The sequence below is a fragment of the Camelus dromedarius genome, chromosome X (assembly GCF_036321535.1).
Source record: "Camelus dromedarius isolate mCamDro1 chromosome X, mCamDro1.pat, whole genome shotgun sequence".
Taxonomy (NCBI): domain Eukaryota; kingdom Metazoa; phylum Chordata; class Mammalia; order Artiodactyla; family Camelidae; genus Camelus; species Camelus dromedarius.
The window spans coordinates 85225520-85247441 of NC_087472.1; the positions used below are offsets into that span (position 1 = coordinate 85225520).

A 21922-nucleotide genomic window follows, 5' to 3' on the forward strand; every position below is an offset into this window, starting at 1 on the left:
TCTACTTCCTCAGGCTTAGAGGAGACTGTATCTAGATTCAGTTGGTGCTTATTGGATTCAGCAGGTTGGAAGACTCATCTGCAATAGAAAAAAAAATACCCAAGTCTTCATTGCACATACTCTGAAACGGGTCAGCTACACACTGGGGAATGTCTTCAGGACAGTTACAGGAGAACACAAGAAGAAAAGAATGCTAGTAATCATGCACGTGTTCATGGGGAGAAATCAAAACTAAGGAGGAGAAAGGGCTCAAAGAAAGAACTGATAAATGGGGCGTGTCTTCGGCCAACGTTCACATCAACTACAACTTTCAAGTACCAAGTGCCTTCAGTACTAAGTTGCAGTCTGCCCCGTTCCCTACACCAAGGCTTCTTAAAGTTTACTGTGCTTGCAGATCAACTAAGGATCTCGTTATAATGAATACTGATTCATTCTGCCTTGGGGCTCACCATTCCTCATTTCCAACAAGCTCCCAGGTGAAGCTAATGCTGCTAATCATGAATCACACTTTGAGAAGCAAGTCGCCGGCTCATAACAAGCATGGACTTTCTATCTGGGGTACAATTCAGTGAAGAAGACAGAGTATGCGCTTTGGGATCTGAAGTGGGGGAGCTCCGTGTGGGGTGAGGCTCTATGATACACTAGTTAGGAAACTTGGGCAAGTTATTCAACCTCTCTAAGACTCACATCTTTTTTTCATCCTTTGTCTTTTTTAAACATAGCTAATAAGGTAACAATTTGTAAACCCCTGATGTACAGTAGGTGCTTAATAAATGTTACTTCTGATCCATCCCCTTGTCATTACCCCTGATTTACTGACAGGAGGGCTAAAAAGCAATAGTATCAGATTTACAGGAAAATAAGTGAGCAAAAACCAAAATGAGGGTCAGATGCAATAGCCAAGCACCAAGAAGAGTTGTTTAGCATCATCCCGACCTTAGAAACACACCAGACGTTCATCCAATCTGTGTGCCTCAATTCAGCAAATGTGCTTTGCTCCAAAGACAAGAAAGAATAAAAACAGGAGGAACAGGTGACATGCAATGCATCTTCAAGGATATGCATCTTCAAGCACCCAGGAATAACTTGTAATAGAACACATTAGAGATATTAGGAAAGGGAATTTAATGAAAAAGACATTACACTTTGCAGCAAGTACAGAGTGGCACAAAGCTTTGGTCTGGGGTACATGTTCCATACAGAAGCTGAGAAGTAGGCATGTTAAGCATTTTAGTATTGCTACAAATTTTGCACCAAACATGGCAAAGCAAGTAAATAGGAACAGTCTTTTGCAGCCAACAAGAAAACCAAGAAAGCTAGCAAAACAAATGCAGACCTCCCATCATCTCCAGGGAATCTCTTTTTGATGTTATTGTTTCTTAGATCTACCCTTCTCTCTCCCTCCCTCTGTCTATCTCCTTCTCTCCTTCTCTCCTTAAAAACAAAGATACTGTATCACACACTTGAAGCTTTGTTAAGAGGGAAGATCTCACATTAAGTGCTCCTACCACAATGAAAATAAATAAATGAGTTATCCAGCCACAGAAAGACATGTAGGAACCTTAAATGCATTATCGATAAGCGAAAGAAGCAAGTCGGAAAGGGCTACATACTGTATAATTCCAATTATGACATTCTGAGGAAAGGAAAAAATTTTGAGACAGTACAAAGACCAGTGGTTGCCAGAGGTTGGCACATAGGGGATTTTTAGGGCAGTGAAATGATTCTGTATGATAATGTAATTGTGGATACATGATATTATGCATTTGTTAAAACCCATACAACTGTAAAACACCAAGAATGCACCCTAATATAAACTATGGACTTTGATTAATAATATAGCAATATTGGTTACTCAATTGTAATAATGTACCACACCAACAAAAGATGTTAATAATAGGAGAAACTGGCAGGGGAGAGGAGTGGTTGTGTATAGGAACTCTGTACTTTCTGCTTAATTTTTCTGTAAACCTCATACTGCTCTAATTTCTTAGTCTAACGTCAATTAATTTAAAAACAAACAAAGAGATCAACTTCCTATGAGAGCATAAGGTTAGGAAAGTAAATTGGCAGCCAAAGCACGTGGGTACCAGGAACAAAGCAGAAATGAATACATTCACACATAGGTGACCCAGCCTTTGGCAGAGTTTGGAAAAATTACGACTCTTATTTCTTCCCAAGGAGAGCTGCCATTCCAACATCCCAGTGACCCAGTGATCCTTAGCTGTTCTTAGGATATTGAAAGTGTGTCTTCCCTCTCCCGCCCACTAAATCCTTGGACTCATGTTCAGGCCCAGAGAAAAACAGCCAGCCTGTGACAACTACACTCAACCCAGGAATGGGGAACTAGTGCCTTCAGAGTTGGGCTGATTCTTGCCATGATGATGTGGTTCTCCTCTTGAAGGGTCTTTAAATATTTATGCAACGTGTATTTTGAGGAATCCTGCCTGGTGGAAGAGATACAGGAAATCTCCAATGGACGGAAATCTCCAATGGAAGCAAATCCACTTTTCCCTAATGTCCTTAGCAATTCATACCTGTCCCAGGTTATATATCCCATTCAGCAAAACAGAAGCCCTGTCTCTAACCAGACCTATCTTTCATCAACCATGAATTGCTCTTCGGGCATGAGGTCCACAACACACTTAGGTACTCAAGCAGACATCATTTCTTCCTGCTAATACCATACTCTTTCTGAGAGGAGTTCTCTACCTCATTACCTTTCCAGGGGTGTTTGGTACCCGTTATAATTTGATACCCTGGGAAGCAGCAAGGGCAGTACTCCCTCCTTCCACCTGACTCTGTATTCAGATGCTTTGTAAACAAATGACTCTAAAGGAGCTGGGTTCAGAGGTGACAGGAAAGAGTTAAAATTAATAATAACATTTCCATTAATCCACGTGAAAAAAGCATTAAAGGGCATCTCCTAAGGTTCTGGGCTGCACCCATCAGTTAGAAAGACAAGGGAAGAAGATACTTAGGAATTACGGAGGTCAAATTAATTGTGGGTAGTGAGCAAGGTCAAAAGCAAGAAGACTCCAGAAAGTCTAGACATTTATTTCTTCACATCAACTGAAAGCCAATGATCTCTCCTCAAAAATGTCCATTTATGAATAATGAATATTGAAAAGGATGAAAATGAAAATATAGTACCAATGCTTGATGACTCCAACTACAGTTCAAACAGAAATGATTGACATAAACTGTTTTGTAACAGAATGGCTCCCTTCCTTCCTTCTTACCAAATGTGAAAGATTTTAAACGTTTCACTGTTGGGACTCATCAGTTCCCATGGATCTGCACAAACAAGTTTCAACTTTCTGAACACAAAATGAAACTTCGGCTAAGTAGAAGAAAATGCTTGGAGGAAACAATCAGATTCCTTCTCCAAAGTAAACAGATCTAACGATAAAGGGGTAAAAATAAAATATTTAGATTCAAATACATACCTAGTTCTCTGTCTTTGTATAAAGAGACCTTTTTTTCTCAGCAGATGCCAATGATTTAAACTTTTGCTTTAACTATTATAATGAAATATCTTACTTGCTTGTGGTATTAATTTCTGCCTCAGTCAGAGAAAAAGGAAAACAAATTAGAGACAAGTATCCTCTTGTGCTGAAATACTGGAGAGAAAAATATGATCTACTATCTTATAGGTGATACTAACTATATATTTTCCTTCCCTTGACCAAGTATGAAAGGAACCCTCTACCAGGATAGTTTGATAAATTCTAATGAGGTAATAAATAAGGCACGATCACTACTCTTTGAAACACTGCATTCCTTATAATGACAACAGCAATCTATATTTTGGTGGAATTTGTGTTGACAAAATGGTAAGCTTCCTTCTGTAGATAAAAAGCATGATTCTGAACAACATGCCTGTGAGGAAGGCAGGATTGATCTCTCTGACATGGGGGATAGGCGATGGGCTATAGAAAGAGATGGGTCATTACACTGAAAGGTGTTAAGGAGAAAGGTGGAAACGGTTTACTTATGGGTTCAATAACCTTTTAACAAAAAACTGACCAGGTTTTCTCTTCATCAGATCAAACACTTTTGCAATACATATTACCTAATCAGATAAAGTAGGAAATTCCAGCCTAAATATAGATAAATTACTATCACCTACAACGGGTGACACAGCGAAGTAAGGGGTTTTTTTTGTATTGTTGCTGTACACTGGGGACCACTTCATTGTACATAGAATGATTAAGACCTAACAAAGCTCTCAGGAAAAGAGGGGCTTAAGAGATTATGAACCACAGATTGCTATTTCTAGCTCACTAATAATGACCTTTTTTTCCACAGTGGGTTAAAATTTACAAAGCATATTTACACATATTATGTCATTTGATAGCTTCAATTACTCCAAGATAGCCTAATTATCCCTAGTTTAGAGGCAAGTAGATCAAGGCCTAGAACGGATAATTAACTCGAATGAGAGGTCACTTGGTTGGTAAGTAGTCTAGTCAAGACTTGAACTGATGTCAATCTGAGTTCAAGTTTAGGCTACTTCCACCTCACCATGGTTGCCTTCCAATTAATAATGCCCAGGTTAGCCAAATCCAATTTGTCATCATGATGTAGAGTTGGTCCAAATAATATAGTCAACATAATCTGTCCTCTAATGCAGTGTTTCTCAAACTGTGATCATTCATATTAGAATAACCCAAGATAAAAATGATGGAGTTTTCTGGAGATTTTGTTCAGGAGGTTTGCGGCAATGCTTTGGAATCAATGTATTAAATTCACACCCTAGATGATTCAGACAAGCCTTTGGAATCCTTGATATGGCCCAATTTCCATGGCTCTTGTTCAAACCTTGCCAAATCCAATCTTTGTTATAGTTTTGCCTGTATGAATGTCCTCATTTGATTTATGTTTTCATTTTAGAGGCCATAAATGATACCATGTTGGGAGGAAAGCCCTTCTGCCAACTTCTAAAGGCAACGCTCAGTTTAATGTGAAATATCTACATGGAAGAAAAAACAAACACTGATCACAGCCCCAAGTGCCATAGTATTTCACTCTGAGGTGCTTCTGGGATGTGATATCTGGATCCACTTTGCTTCTGAAAGTGGGCTTTGCACTTATTTGTCCCACAGCCTTCTGCTCCCCTGCCACATAGAAACCTTGCGGTAGCAGGTGATGAGGAGGCTAGTATTACTGCGAATCAGGTAGGCTCAATTCACCCATCAGTTTAGCTAAGTCCTTAATCATGATTGATCATATATTTGTGTAAGTTTCTTAAGGAAAAGGAGGCCACGAATAAAAAGTTTCACCCAAATATCTTTGCTGGTGGTGCTTTTGTGGCCTGAAAATCTATATCCTGATAATTTCACTGACAATAACAGCATAAGCGAAATGAGTGCTGATACACTGAATGTGCTATGTGTCCTGCAGTGCTATTTACAAACTGAATGGATCATGTCAGGCTTGTAAGCTGGCCCATGTCCCTTTACAACTCATCAGATTCAACTGAGGGAAAATTGAGGGCTGCTCCAAATAGGGAGCAGGATCCTCCAGACAAGGCCACGATCTCTTCTTCTGAGAAGCTGAGATGCTGGGCTGGAGAGCACACTCTATGCTTTTATCTATGCCAAGAGCGGCTGGGCTGAACTGTCTAGGGTTTTAACTACAGTACTTGTGGGAGGGTTGCTTTGAAAAGATCAATCAGCAATCATATTCAGAGATTTTTCTTGATCTATGTGGGTCCCAGTTTCTTTGTCTATTAATTGGAAGTTAGGAACAGTCATCTCTCAAGATGCTTACTGGTCTAACATTCTCTGATGTAACATTTTTTTTTCATTTTCACTTAATCCACAAATAATTTTTTCATTATCCACTCTGAACTAAGCACAGGGGATATAGCTGTGAAAAAATATAAATAACATCTCTGCCCTTATGAATCTTACATTCTAGGGATGTGGTGGGGAGGGAATTGACACAGGCATTAAAAGACTCATTGCATGGATAATTTCTTATAATTGTGATGTAGGTAGCGAAGGGGAAATAGAGGTAAGCTGTTGTGACCTAGCCAGGCAGAGGGGGGGTCAGGGGAGGTTTCCCTGAGGAGGTAACGTTTAAGGTCTGGATGATTAATGGAAAGCAGACCAATGTGGAGAAGGGGCAAGAAGATTCCTTTGCAAAAGACATGAGATGGGATAGAGGCTCGTACAACTGAGAAGCAGAAAAAGGCACTGTGTGGCGGAAGAGAACGGGAGGGGAGTCATGGCCTGGGATGAGCGGAGAGGAGGCAGCAACGATCTTATACAGGGCCTGGCATGCCAGGAAGAAGAATCTGGACATTATTCTCAGGGCAAGTGAAAGCCACAGAGGGTTTTAAAGCAGGATGAGATCTGCATTTTAAAAAAGATCACTCTGTAGATGGACAGATAATAATGACTAAGTACTGCTAACGAAGCTGAATTTAGGTAGTGGGTACCACAGTGTTCACCCTAAAAGCATTTCAACTTTTCTGCATGTTCAAACATTTGAAAATAACATGTTGGGAATATCTGGCCACCATATGGAGAGTGGATTGAGGGAGGGCAAGAGTGGCTGCATAGAGAGCAGCTGGGAGACTGTCATAATTGTAGAAAGGGGTAATGGCGGCTTGTACTTGGGTGGTGGCACGGAGATGGTGACAAATTGGCAGGTTTTTGAAATATTTAGGAGGCAGAATCGATGATTTCCGGATTGATTTTGCCCGAGGGTAAGGAAAAGACATACATCAAAGATCACTAATTTGAAAAGATATATGCACCCAATGTTCATAGCAGCGTTATTTACAATCACCAAGTTATAGAAACAACCTTAGTGTCCATCAACAGATGAATGAGTAAAGAAGATGTGGTATATACATACAATGGAACATTAGCCAGCCATAAAAAAAATGGAATGTTGCCATTTGCAGCAATATGAATGGACTTGGAGGGTACCATGCTTAGTGAAATAAGTCAGACAGAGAAAGACAAATACTCTATGTTTTCACTTATATGTGGAATTTAAAAAATAAAACACAAACAAATATAACAAAACAGAAATAGATTCACAGACACATAGAACAAACTAGTGGTTACAAGAGGGTAAAGTAATCAGGGGAGGGGTAAAATAGGTGAAAGGGATTAACAGGTACACACTACAAGGTATAAAATAAATAAGTTACAAGGATGTAATGTATACCACATGGAATATAGTCAATATATTGTAACAACTTTGTATGGAGTATAATCTATAAAAATATCAAATTATGTTGTACAGCTGAAATTAATATAATATTGTAAGTCAGCTATATGTCAATAATTAAAAAAAAAAAGACCACTACCCAGTGTCTAGTTAGTATAAGCTGTTGGATGATGGTACCAGGTACTGGACAGGGTGTACCAGAACAGAAAGACATGAGTGTAAGGGAGAGGGTAGAAGAAAGAGTTCATTTTGTAACATGTTGAAAACACAAGCTATCTTGGTAGAGATGTCATACAGGCAGCTGGATCTGGGCCTGGGGCTGAGGGGAAGGGTCTGGGTTGGGATGTGAATCTGAAGTTATAAGCATGTAAATGGTCATAAAACCAAGAGGATCCAATACATGATAATGCCTGAGAGGGTCGATAAAGTGACAAGAAAACAAAGGACAAGCATCAAAGAATCAAATTTTTAACACTCAAGAATCTTTAACAAAGGATGACTGGATAGAGCAGTTGTGGTATATTCATACAATGGAATACTATTCAGCCATAAAAAAGAATAAAATAATGCCATTTGCAGCAACATGGATGGACCTAGAGATCGTCATTCTAAGTAAGCCAGAACGAGAAAGAAAAATACCGTATGATATCACTTATATGTGGAATCTAAGAAAAAAAAGAAAAAAAGGCCACTATGAACTCATCTACAAAACAGAAACAGACTTGCAGACATAGTAAACAATCTTATGGTTATTGGGGAAAGCAGGTGGGAAGGGATAAATTTGGGAGTTTGAGATTTACAAATATTAGCCACTGTATGTAATAATAGATTTTAAAAAACAAGTTTCTTCTGTATAGCACAGGGAACTATATTCAATATCTTATAATAACCTTTAATGAAAAAGAATATGAAACTGAATATATATATATGTATATATATGACTGGGACATCGTGCTCTACACCAGAAACTGACACATTGTAACTGACTACACTTCAATTTAACAAAAAAAAAAAAAAAAAAACCACCTTTAACAGAGAAGGAAAGGGAGCAATCGATGAAACAGAAAAATCAGGCATGTATGATATTACAGAAAGCATCTGTTGGTGGGCTTTTGGGTTGTTTCCAGTCCTTTGCAATAAATACCCTTATATGCACTCACTTCTCACATATGTATCTATTTCTGTAGGATAAATACCCCCAAAGTAGAATTGCTGCTGTGTATTATATACATCTTATTTTGAATTTCAAAGTGTTTATTTTTTTTAAAAAAAGATGGCTTAGAAAAGCCACCAAACATATATAGCTTAGTTAACCATATTTAATGTGGCATTTGATAGGACTGGTTAAGTAAATTTAATATATCCCTATAATGTAATACCCTGTAGCCATAAAAAATGAACGAGACTGTCAATATACTCTGATATGGAAGAGGAAGGGTAAGACTTAACTTTTCAAAATTCAGACCTATTTTGAATTTTGTGCCTTTCACATTTATCACCTGTATTTAAAAATATTCTTTGTACTTCTACACTATACTTAGTAAAAAAGAGTAACCTAAAGATCAATTTCTCTTTTATCTCTGAGAACCACACCAACAGGTTTCTGCTGGACTTCTGCATACCTGGGTCTTGCATTATGGAAAGACCCAGTTAGATGTTGGAGTATATGAAATCACGATACAGAGAATTGCTCTAAATGTGGCAAAGGTCTGAATACATCAAGGTAATGCTCGTCTTGAGTTCAAGTTATTAATTTTGGAATTGATTATTTTGCCACTTTTATTATTAGTGAATAAATCTATTTCATTTTGTCTACTTTAGAGATGTCTCTAGGCTTCACCATTGCCACCTTCTCACCTCCCCTAAAAATGTCATTGAAGACATGCTGAGTCACATCAAGCCCAAAGACAATTTATTTTTCCAATATAGGAAGTAGCGATGATCTTACACTTTTTGATTTGTTTTTAAGAAGGGCAACATAAAGATATGGATGTGAGTTTAAAAATAAAATTGTACAGTATGTACTAAGCTACACTAGACCAATAATGCCAATTTCCTAGAATTAGACAGCCTATTTTTGAATAATAGTGAACATGGATTGCTTATCCCCCTTACGAAGAATAATACTAAATATATGCTTAAATTCGTCCTCAAAATTCAAGAAGAAATTTAGAACATGAAACAATTAGCTAGAATAAGCCTGACGATGATTCTAGCTTTCCTACTACTAAAATTCATTATCCATCGTTTTGAGGATTTGACATGAATTCAAGTGAAAAAATGAGCTGAGGGGCTAAAACATGACTCCAGAAGAAGACTTGGTCAGGTATGTTCATACACAAATAATCAAACTTCGCTCCACCTTCCTTGATCTAAGTCCTCTTGTCCATCCCAATAAGCATAGGATGATGCTAAAGACTGCAGTGGAAAGAACATGGGCCTAGGAGTCTCACCTGGATTTAAGTCCAGATACAGTCACAGCTTCTATATGATCTTGGGCAAGTCATGTCTCTTCTCTGGGAGTCACATGTGGAATTGTCAAAATGAGGAACCAGGTCTGAGGTCCCTTTCACCTTTAACTACCTTTCATCTAAGTTTGGTGGCTAAAGCATCTGGAATTCCAGGGGACAAGCGGTATGGTAGACTGAACTACAGGCCACAACCTTTCATCCCTTCCTTCTGATTTTGGGCTTGGCCACGTGACTTCCTTTGATCAATGGGATATAGTAGATGTGACGCAAGTAGGGGCTCAAAATGTGTATTATTTCTTATCCCCTTTTAGTTAGTGGCTTAGAACATTTTATAAAAGAAATGTTTACAACAGAGCTCTCTAACAGCTAGATCATAAGTAGGGTGACCCTATATCCCAATTCTCTCAGGTTAATCCTGGTTGACATCTGCTTTTCTGGGATAATGACTTAGCTCTCTTCACTCCCCAAAGTGGGATGATTTAGATTATAAATTATATAGTCACCAGAGAAAAACCTGTTGGCTCATCTTGAAAACTTACCTGATTAATCCACAAGTTTGCTATAAGAAGAGGGCCACCCCCTTGCCCCAGCAACCACCTCCACAATGCCTTCTTTCCATCATGGGGACTCGCAGGGTGAGGAAAAGGTAAACAATATCCCTTCTCCTTACTCTTCAAGTGGTCTACATTCCAGTGGCCTCCTTTTCCCTCAGACCTGGAGAAAACCTAAAGCAACTTATAATAAGAATAAATCTGGGGACTCTCCATCTCAATCAGAGTTTCAAACAAGCACATGCTATTTCCCTTCTGGTGGAAAACCTATGAATCATTGCACAATCTGCTTGTTGATAGGACAGCGTGGTACACCTTCTATCATCCAAACACAAAAAGCCCCGGCCCCTGGACACATAGAGGTGCAAGCTTTTGTAGACACTTGGCAAGACCATAAATGTTCGTAACACTCACATCTCTCCCCTCGCATCCCAATACCCTCAGGTGAGAAATGGCAGGGAAGCAGAATCCAGGTCCCAAGCCTGCTGCTGGTCGGAAGTAACAACCAGACAGTCCCTGGAGGCCTCATTTAGGAGAACTGGTACCTTCAGAGTTTACTCTTCCCCATGCTGGAACGGAGCATGAGTACGCCCTCTACAGGAGTCCCAGGATTGTCCACCATCTTCTGCCAAAGGCGTTGCTCTTCCCCCTTAGAGTCCATCCAATCCACGTTCTTCCCATGGCTCACACCTAAAGATGAGAAGAGGGAGCATTATATTTAACAAATGAAATGTTTTGATCTTCTGGAAGACACCTGTCAACCTCTGAGGGGGCCTGTTGACCAGAGAGCCTTGTCCTCACCACAGCTAGTGAGTGGCGTGAGCATGGAATACATCCTTTGCGGCCTGCATGACTCTCTTCTGCCCGGATGATGAGGAACAAATCAGAATGGCCCTTGGGACTCACTGCTTCCTCACTTTGGTAGTTTAAGCAGAAAGCTGGCTCATCTGGACTGAGTTAACATGACAGAAGAACAGGCTGGACTGGGCTCTCCCTTTGGAACAAGGCCACTTCTGTGACTGGGCAGTTTTCATTTAATAGCAGATATAGTCTTGGCTCTCCTTAATCTATAAATAAGTAGACCATCAGAGTGGCGGGGTCGTTCTCCACAGGAACACTGACCACAGGGCACACAGACCACCTATGTCTGGCCCTAGCTTTGGGATGAGATTTTGCAGGGCTGCACGTGCTCTACCGCTGTAATTTTCCCCCAATTCACCCTGCTGTAGTTGTGGCATCAGTGGAGTGTTTCCATGACCTGTTTGAACCACCTGAGATGTAATTTTTTTTAGGGAATAAACTGATTTCCTTTTAATTCAACCAGTGTGAGTAAGGGCTGCAAGCGCTGGAGAGAACTGAGAAGAGGATGAAGTAAAGTTAGTCTTGGAAGTCCTTCTCCGCCTCCCCCACCCCACCCCATCAGAAGCCCCAGGTCCCTCACCGCTTCCGGAATTCAAACGCACTCCTCCCAGAAAGATGTTGCTGGAAAAGGCCTCCTTGTCCCAGACGGTCAGTTCTAGGCAAACATTCTTTATATCCTGGGGATTCAGGCCACTGAACATGAAAGTATGATTCCACTGAGGGTTAACACTCTTTTTTATTACCAGAGTTTTGTGCTTGGTGGCTTTGTTATCATCAGGGAGAAGGTAGCTGCCGGAGAAAACACAATCAAGCCATCAGTGAGACAGCAGGCAGAAAAGGGCATCCCTGAGCAGTCATTTCAGTTTCCCACAATTGCTGGGGGGTGCGTGTGTGTGCGTGTGTGTATTTAATTTTCTCTTTGAGGTTCTTCTGTACCTAAATCTGGGTTTATTTAGTAGAATGGTTTATTATTTAAGTGGGGCAATAGTAAAATGCCCGCACTCTTCTTTCTAATCCCGCTTTGGTCCTTCCCTCATCTTAAAATGAAAATTCCTCCTGCGGGAGACACTATGTATTAACGTCCTGCCTTTCATCATCTGTGGCCCACCACTGAGCCCACCTGACGCCAAGATGAGTACTTCCTGGCACGCTGACAGCTCCCCACCTCAAGCACTTGTGTCTCTTGGCTTCTCCAGTTAAGGACTTTGGTGCTGTCTGAGCTGACTCAGCTTATGTGCAGGAAAGCCTGGGATTACTGGGAATTTAATATCCTTAGAAGCAACCTTCAACCAATGAGTTTTGGAAACTGGTGGATGAGTCTCCCAGCTTCCCTGTTCCTTGAAGGGATGATCCTAAGGTACATTCCACGGAGCTCCTTGATGCTTCCCCAGTGGAACTCAGCCCCAGTTGCCCACAGTGGTAACCTGTCCATTAACATATTTTTATCAGCTTCCCTCCCTTCCCTGTCTCATTTTCTCTACCCTGTTTTTGACCATATTACCTGGTGAACTGGGGAGCATACTTTCGGGAAGGAGACTTATGGGGATGGAATTAGTACACCAAACAGACATGAAAAATACCACAAATGACTTTATAATAAAGATACATTATGACACTTAAGATTTCATTTCACGTACCAAAAAGAGATTGCTTATTTCCCAGTATTCATTCTCTCCCTATTCTTCTCCCAAAAACCCCCCAAACAAAAAAATCTCATTCTTTAGTTAAGCACAAGATTGTCCAGAATAAAGACTAGATTCCCCAGCCTCCCTTGTAGCTTGTCTAGCCATGTGACTAAGTTCTGGCCAATGGGATACCTTACCTTTAATCTTTGTTTACATACAAAAGAAAAAACCTTCTGTCTTATTTAAGCCCGTGTTATGCTGGCTCACAGACAGACCCAATGTTAACTGATATAGTCTCTAATATTAAATTTTACAGAAGGGTCTACTCTTGCTCTCTCATGCGCTTTAAAAAAAAAATCTGAGGTCCCTTTAAAATCAGCTCAATGTTTAAGTGTAACTAGGGAGAGAATTTACTAGAAAGTTACTGGCCTTTAAAAATACATATACAGAGAACAAAGATACTGACGTTTATTATCTCTGCTTCATACATGTTCACCATGCTAAAGTAAAAAGTATTTCAGAAGATGTTAGGTCAGCCGTGCAATGTGGGACAATGAGGTCACAGGCAAGGAGCCACCCCTCTCAACCCACCAGTGAGCAGGAAGAGGCTTGAACTGGGTGGAAGGTCTGCTAAGGCCAATTTCAACGGCAAGACCCACAGAAAACGTTTCTTCTGTGCTTCAGCCTCCTACGGGAAAGAGTCAAGGACAGATGGACCAGGATTCGGGCACACACTTACCAGTGGCGAAGCCCCAGACATCTGCTTCTCCTTATCGTTGCCTTTACCCAAGTTAGAATGCTTGAGTGTAAAGATTTGACTCATTTCCCTGTGGGGGAAATTATACTTTTCCAAGAAGGACTGAGGAGAGGGAATAACACTGTCATCTGACTCATAGAATTAACCCCGTGCTTGGCATCATGGGAATCTGTTTCACCTTGTATGTTTCACGGTGCTCTGTGAGAGCAGTGATCATGTCTTGTTTTTGGAACTGCGGCACTGAGTGCTTGGAAGGTGCGCATTTATGCGTTTGTTTGAATGAATGAAAAATCTTCCGGTTCTAGTTCTAATTATAGGAGAAAAATCTCAAACAGAAATCAGGAGGGATTTGTTTGGGTTGCCGAGAATGGGGAAGAATGTCCATTGAAAGGGCACCATTCCCTCAAGAAACTGGCTCGTGCTCCACAAAGTGGACACAAATGCCCAGGAGGCAGTCTTGGATCCTCCCCAAGGCCATCACCAGCCTCTATGAAGCCTCTAGGGAGGATGCTCTGACATCTCCACTTTTTACAATTTCCCCCAAGAGAGCAAAATACCAAGGAACCAGTATGTTTGTCATTGCTTATTGCCAGCACCAACTGATAACAAAGCCCAATAAAAGTCTATTACGTGTAGAAAAATCATACTTTCTCCTCCTTCGAGAAATGAATCTCACAGGAAAATTTGCCAGTCTTGAAGGTGAGAGGCATGGGAAATCCTGAAATACAGGGAAAGCAGGCTGAATGCTAGAATCAGCAGTTCCCTCTCGTATGGTTTTAGATGGAAGTGCCAGCATTCAAGGGAGCTCTTTCTTCGTGCACATTTAGAATAAGAACAACATAGAAGCCACACAGCCACCACCGTCTCACGAATCACAGATCATTTCATCTCCCATCACATATCATCTAAAATGAGCTCAAACAAAATTACCCCTTCACAAAGCTATCAGAAGTGCCTCCTGACTTCACCGCTGTCAAATTCTTTGCCTCTTTGATGAACACTTCTAGTATTCCTCCAGAGATGACAGGTGATTCCTTCTTCTTTCCTCTTTTAAAGGTCTTCTTTCCTGCATCAGCTATGAGAGAGAGAGACAGAGACAGAGAGAGAATGATGGAAGGAAGGAGAGAGAAAATGAAGAGAGAATTGAGGGGAGGGCAGAAAAACAGAAGGGAAGGGAATGATTTCCATATCAAAATTTACAAATAAAATCTACAAAAATTTATTTCATTTGCTGAGTGAATGAGGTCTTTACATTGTTGTATACTTTTCCATGTATTCATTCAAATGTTTTTACCCCAGTGGATTCCTTCTGAAGAAATCTTTCATTTGTATTTGTTAAAAAACAATGAACAAACAACTTTTAAAAATTAAATACTCCCCTACAAGGTATAAAGGAATAAAATGGAAAAGACCCTGAGAGCTGCCTGGGCCACAGCCCTGCTCTCCATGAGGAACAGCTACAGCGAAAGCTACAGACAGGGGCCAAGACCCCCCAAGAGAAAGTTCCTAACTCCCGTCTTGGATAGTTGAGTCTTGTACATTGTCAGCTCCAGGCAGGGCCAGCTCTACAGCCTACAGCCCAGGCACAGTCACATTTTGAGGTGAGAGAAAACGTCCCGTGTCACGTTTCTATTCTGATGAAATACACTCAACATGAATAATGACCGGCCCACTGCCATCTTAATTTAATGCTGTTCTAAGTACTTTACATGACTGAACCTATTTAATCCTTGCAATAGCCCTATGAAGTGAGGAAACCAAGGCTGAGAGATGGCGAGTTATTTGCACAGGGTCACACTGAAGAGGGTGATGGGAAGAGAAGGAGAAAGGAGGCTGCCTGTTGGAACTATTGGAGGAGAAGGGCAAGAGGGACTTAAAAGTTGACTCCATCTGGATTTCTCCTTTATACTCTGTGTTCCAGGTTAATTTCATCCTCAAACCTTCCTGAGTGGCTGTGAATGTCATAAATCCATATAGCAGACTGTCCCCATCTCCCTCCCAGTCCACCCTGGGAAAGATCCTAGATCTCTGGGATGTCCAAAAAACAAATCTCAGCAATAGGGTTGGTTTCTAATATGAACTTTGTTCTTTCCTTGTAAGAATCCCACACCCTTCCCCATATGTAGTATGTATATCTCAACTATCCTTAAAAGACAGTGACACCTGACCCTTTCCATTCCATCTGTGTAATGCAGAAGTAACACAGTCCATCCAAGCCCTGACCCCTAGTTCTACACTTCTAGGAACAAAATTTCTCTGATCAAAGTCACTGATTTTTTTCCCCTCTACCTTGAAGCTGTCCAAGTGGAAGTGTCAGGTTCTCCTCTGGGGGTATGTAACGTAAAACAACTGTCAGCTCTCCTTTGTACTGAAGGCCAATCTCAGCAGCAAATTCCACCTGGCCATGGGGAGACAGATGAAAAGAAAAAGGGAGAATGCTTGGTTTGTAATTTTGGAGCCCATGTTTCATTGTACAGCATTTACTTGGTGGCTTAAATGTGACAATTTATTCCCATTCAACTAAGTTAGTACTTACTGGTTTAAGAGATGTCTTAGGTATGAGAAAAGAGAGGCTGGAAGATTCTATGAAGGTATTTACATATAATTCTTAACCATTAAAATAAAAGGAATTTGCGAGGAGGCATATAACACATATTGGGGTGTATCAATGGACACTGAGTGCCTGTGATGCACTGAGGGCTGGACCCATCACTGAACATACACAAATAACATGGGTTATGAGGCAGGAATACATATAGTGATATCACTGAAAATAGCCCCAGAGGATACTTCTGTCTGTCCTTGATGTCTCCAGGCTTTCCTAAGTGACAAAGAAGGGGATGGTAGGCAGTAATGTCTGATTCATACTGGGCTGCCAGCCAGCAACTATGAACAGCTGTACTGGTAATTCACATCATTAAAATTCAATGTAAAAAACTGGTTCAAACATTGCTGGTGGGACTGTAAAATGGTGTAGTGACTCTGGAAAACAATTTGGCATTTTCTTATTAAGACTAAACTAACAACTACTGTACAACTTAGCAATTTACACTCGTGAGCATTTATCCCAGAGAAATGAAAGCTGGTGTACACTGGAAAATCTGGACCTATATATTTGTATCATCTTTGTTTGTAATAGTACAAAACTGGAAACAACTTAGATGTCCTTCAATAGTTAACTGGTTGAATAAACTGTTAAATAGACATACCATGGAGTACTACTCAGCAATAAAAAGGGATGACTATTGATACATGCAACAACTTGGATGAATCTTTAGAGATTTATGCTGAGTGAAAAAAAAAAAAGCCAGCTCAACAGGATACCTACTATACAATTCCATTTGTAAGACATTCTTGAAATGACAAAATAATAGATATGGAGAACAGATTCATGGCTACTAGGGGTTAGGGTGGTGACAGGAGGGAGGTGGGCGTGGTTATAAAAGAACACGAGGGATCCTCGTGGCGATGGAACTGTTCTGTATCTTGGCTGTAGCAGTGAATACAAAAAGCTATGCATGTGATACAACTGAATAAAAATAAACACAAAAACACACAAATGAAAACCTGAGGGAATCTGAATAAGGTGAGTGGATTGTATCAATGTTACCACCCTGGTTGTGGCTTTGCACTACAGCTTTGCAAGATGTTATCATTGGGGAAAACAAGGTAAAGGGTATATAGGATCTCTCTGTATTGTTTCTTACAACTGCAGTTGGAGCTACAATCTTCTCAAAATCAAATTTTAAAGTGAAAAATGCAGGGCAGGTTGAACACATACATACCCAGAGCCCCTGTTCTGTAGGTCTCCCATTTGCCACTGAGCCAACAGATTTTTCATAAACAGGGTAAGAAAATTAGTGTACTTTGTCAGATTTTTCCTGCAGGAGTTTGACTGCTGAGCAATGGCTGAGAACTGCTCTCCCCTGAGAGAGGGCAGACTGCAAGAATTCAGAAACCCCAAGACTCCCAGCAAAGCCAGAAACTGTTCAAGCCTCAGCAAAAAAGACTGAGACCATTACAAAGAAAATGAATCCTTGCCTGACCTTCTCTCCTCTCGGTGGTGGTAAAACTTATTATTAAGGGTGGGAAAATCATATGAAGTATTTTATTCAGCTCTCTTGCCAGGGGCACAAATGAGATTAGATGGTGAAATAGACTATCCAGCTAATATTTAATCTTATTATTTTTAAGTCCAGAGCCTTATAAAAGGACTTTTCTTATTGTTTTGATAGTTTCAGTAAACTTTAGTTTATGTGAAAGTCACAAATGGAAAATTATAATAGGCGTTATGGCAGATAAAAGAGGTCACTGCTTTTTTTTTTCCAATGCATCCAATTATATTGCCTCAAAATAAAAGACATAGAATTTAACAATCTGACTATCCACAGTCATAGTGGGGCATTTTAACATACCTCTCTCAATAAAGGGCAGATCAGGAGATACAGTTTGCTAATGATACAGATTTTAAAAACACAGTAAGATTTATCCATCAGATATACAGAAAATCTACTATACTCAACAATTATAGAACACACGTTGTTTTCAACCATACTTGAAGGATTCTTAAAACTTGACCATATATGAGATGTATCAGTTGAAACTGAAATCCATTATAATGGAGTGATTTTATTTTTCTCATGTTGCGTGAAGTCCAGAAATAAGCAACATAACATGTTGCTTACATGCAGCCAAACAGTACTGTTATGTCCCTATTATATAATCAGCAGTCTAGGACTATCACCCTGTTGGCCTATTCTCTAGGGAACAAAAAGAATAAGACAAAGGGCAAATGAAAGAGAAAAATCCCAGATGCTATACTCCCATTTCCATGGAGTTGTTTAGAACCCACAAGCAGTGACTTCTGCCTCTTTGTCACTGGCCAGGACTGTGGGCTTATGGGCACTCACAGCTGCAAGGAAAGCTGGGAGATGAGTCCTTAAAACCTGTCCACACTGCCAACTTGAACACAATAGTAGTTTTGTTACTTTAAAGAAGGAAGGGAGGAATGGATACTGGGACAGTGGAGGTCACTGCTTGCTTGATACTAGAGCCAATGAGAGGTGAGGTGTTTGTCCTCTCTCTTTGGACCTGAGTGGGCCCTGTGATCTCTTTGACTAGTAGAATATGGCAGAAGTGACAATGCGCCAGTTTGGGGGCCCAGGTCTTACGATTAACAGCTTCTACGTCTTCCCTTGGAATGAATATTCTTAGGGTTCTCCCTCTGGGAACAAGTGATGCAAGGTCCAAGCCACATGGAGAAGCCACCCATAGGTGCTCTAGTTGGCAGGCCTAGCTGAGTTCCCAGCTGGCAGTGTGAGACAGTCAACTGGAAAAACCAGCCCAGTCAAGCCTTCAGATGACTTTAGCCTCAGTCTCCCATCTAGCTGCAACCATATAAGAGATCCTAAATGAGAAGCACCTAGCTGAGCCCACTCACCTCACCGAATCATGAGTGAAAATAACAAATTGTTGTTTTATGCCACTAAGATTTAGGGTAGTTTTCTATACAATAATAGTTAAGCAGTGCAGGCTCTATTTGCTTTTGGCTGAGATCTTCAGGTAGGAAAATGTATGGGTAGGAAAAAGTGACACGTGCAGGTGTCACATACTAATATATGGTATATCGGTAGAGATCAAAGCATACATTACTGGGATTTATTAATGTTCCACTGGTTTCTAGCTTAAATCCAAATTTACTGGTGACTTTGTATAAATGTAGTCCTAAATCTTGTAAGAGTAGAAGATAACAAAGATGCAGTCTTGTAGCATTATAATCACATACAAAACAAATTCAAAAGAAGGAGTAATCCTGCAAGGAAATTTCAAAGCGACATTCTCTGGCATGCCACCATTTCACACTATTCAACCAACTCCTGCTCAGAAAAAGGTAGCAGAATTCAATTCAATTCAAATCATTCAATTCTACCAACACATACAGAATGGCTTCCTGTAGTATTGCTTTTAAGGCATTTGGCTAAGAGCCGTGGGGACGTAAGACAAAAACCCTGCTTTCAATGAGTTTTCACTCCATCCAGGAGATATATACTCTGCCCTTATTTAACTGCTTCATCAGATGAATGCTCTCCATTCCCAATGAAGAGCAGGACCCCCTATACAAAGACCATGCATGCCTGCTCCCGTCAGTTGAACGGCATGCTCACCAAGTCAGCTGCATCAGTCCCCGAAGCTCTTCATGGCAAGCCTATCTGCGGCTCTAATCATAACAATCTAATATCACATAAACTGAAGAGTACCAAAGGACAGCTGCTACTATAAAAATTAAGTTCAATACCTTAGAAGAACTAAAGACTTGAAAATAAATTTGCTATTGGATTACATTGGGGCTTGAAGCTACAAAGGATTGGGGAAAATATGAATATTTAGAAAGAGTTTGCATTTGGTTTACTTGGAAAGTACTCTTCAGTTTTTGTTTCACCTTACACAAACTCCAAGTAGAAACTGTTGGTTATCATGCACTAGAGTCAGAATTTATGCTAGGAAGGTATGACAGAATTTTAATCACTGAAACCATGCTCAAACAAAATGAACTGTCCCTAAATTAGAAGACTTGAAAAATGAATGCATGTTTGTTTTAAATTAAAATAAATGATTAAGAAATGCATGGGGGCGGGGGTGGTGTTTCCATGTGTTTGACTTCTGTGACTTTCTCCACGGACTAACCTACTACCGGTCCTGCCTGCCAGGAGAAGAGGGCTTCTACCACACAGCAAGCTCAGTGTCAGACAGATGACAACAGTTGCTCCAAATACAAGTATAAAAAAACTACTGTGAGAAGAGAGAGTAACCCAGATTAGGGTCCTTGTCTGATCCTTAAAGGATAGGAGAGATGATGACAGATGAAGATGAGAAGGGAAGAAGGTTAGTCTGGGTTAAGAAAGCAGTAAGAGCAAAACACCGTGGGGATTGTGTCGAATGTGTTTAAGGGCTGGAAAGGAGTCAGGTGTGATCAGAGGTGTGTGTGTGTAGGGAAGGAGCAGCAAGGAGGGTGGAAACAAGGTTGGCACTCTGGGGTCCTCAGGAGACCTTAAGACACGAATTTATGTTACAGTGTTTTATTAGGCTGGGTAGTAGGGAAGTGAGACCAGGAAGTGAAGAGAGGCTTACCAAGGTCGTGGTATCAGGCAAAGTTCCCTGGAGAGTAACTTTTGCTCAGTCTCACAGGGGAGCCCTCAAGACTCAGATCACACCTCAGAGCTGTCCCAATCAGGGGCAAGAGAGTGAGTGTTTACACACCTTCACCCATCAGTGATTCATCGAGGGCTCTGCCCTCAATCCCCAGAAGACTTAAATACCCGGGCTATTCTGGCTTTCCATGTCCACAGACCAAGCCCATACAGCCTGAGGACGTCTCTCCTACAAAGATGGGCAGGTGTGGGCTGGCAGGAGTGACAGCCATGGGGAGCCATGTGCGCATGAAAAATGGGGATACGGGTAAAGTACTGACACCCTCCTCTGCTATAGAAGGCTGGGCCATATAATGGGAGCACTGGGTGCCAGGATGAGCGTTGCGATTTCTTCAAACCATACTCAAAATCAGTAGGGAACCAGTGAAAGTATCTGACTCAGCAGGAGGGATAATCAGCTTACAGCCATCATCAGTTGCTTTTTGAAAAGACAGATCCACTTTCCATCAGAGTAGGAAGCAGAGTTCCCAGTGTATTTACAGGTCTAAGGTGGGGTTATAAATTCTAGACAAAATCTGCCCAAACTGCCACATAAAGAGAGAGCCCTGTAGCTAGGCAATAATTCCACACGAACTTACATTACATTTACTCTGCCTGAAGGCAGAATGGAGAAGGTTTCCTTGGAAAACCACTTAAGCTTGCTGTTGACTTTCAAAGGTCCTTTTTATAACAGCACCTTCTGGGAACACATGAAAGGCAATTTATACTGACAATCTCTTCTTGTTTCCCGACCTAACGTGCCTTTCAGTAAGGTAATGAGCTATAGCTGGTAAACAATTCCATGTCATGCAGTAAAATGGGAGCTAGACCATGAAACTGCTTTACGGTCAGAATGCATGGCATCTTGACTTCTCTCTCTGTTGGTACTAGCCTCCTTATGGGCTGAGCGCGTGAAATGTAGCAAAAACAAAGGGAGGTGTCGAGGGACTTCCACCAACACAGAGTCGATAAGCAAAAAGACACTATGTCTTTCCAGTATTCTCACTGCCAAAGGATGTCAGAATCTCCGAATGCTTAAGGACTATTAATTCTGATCCTCTGTTACTAAGGAAATTGGTCCCTGTAGCTCACACCTCACCTCCTCAGCTGGATAATCCAGGAGAAATATCAGATCTCTGGGGCTACTCATCCTATGGCTGCAGCTGATGAAGTGACTATTGCATTGAGAGAGCCGAGGCAGGAGACTGAGTACGAAGTGACAGTCCTCAGAGCCGGCTGGTAGTCAACCACACAGGGCCCAGCTCAGTGTGAGGACGAG

The 21922-nt window shown here is 40.9% G+C and overlaps 1 protein-coding gene across 2 annotated transcripts in view; it reads right to left on the reverse strand.

Annotated features, from left to right (window-relative positions):
• Window positions 1-962: 962 nt before the first annotated feature.
• Window positions 963-21922, reverse strand: part of SYTL5 (synaptotagmin like 5) — a 303237-nt gene continuing 282277 nt past the window's right edge. For both annotated transcript variants that reach the window (XM_064483299.1, XM_064483298.1), the window contains 4 exons: window positions 15746-15854; window positions 14387-14531; window positions 11655-11863; window positions 963-10903 (listed from right to left, as the gene is read on the reverse strand). In XM_064483299.1, the coding sequence (XP_064339369.1) occupies window positions 10761-10903; window positions 11655-11863; window positions 14387-14531; window positions 15746-15854 (606 nt within the window). In that variant the 3' untranslated portion in view covers window positions 963-10760. The remainder of the gene's footprint in view (window positions 10904-11654; window positions 11864-14386; window positions 14532-15745; window positions 15855-21922) is intronic.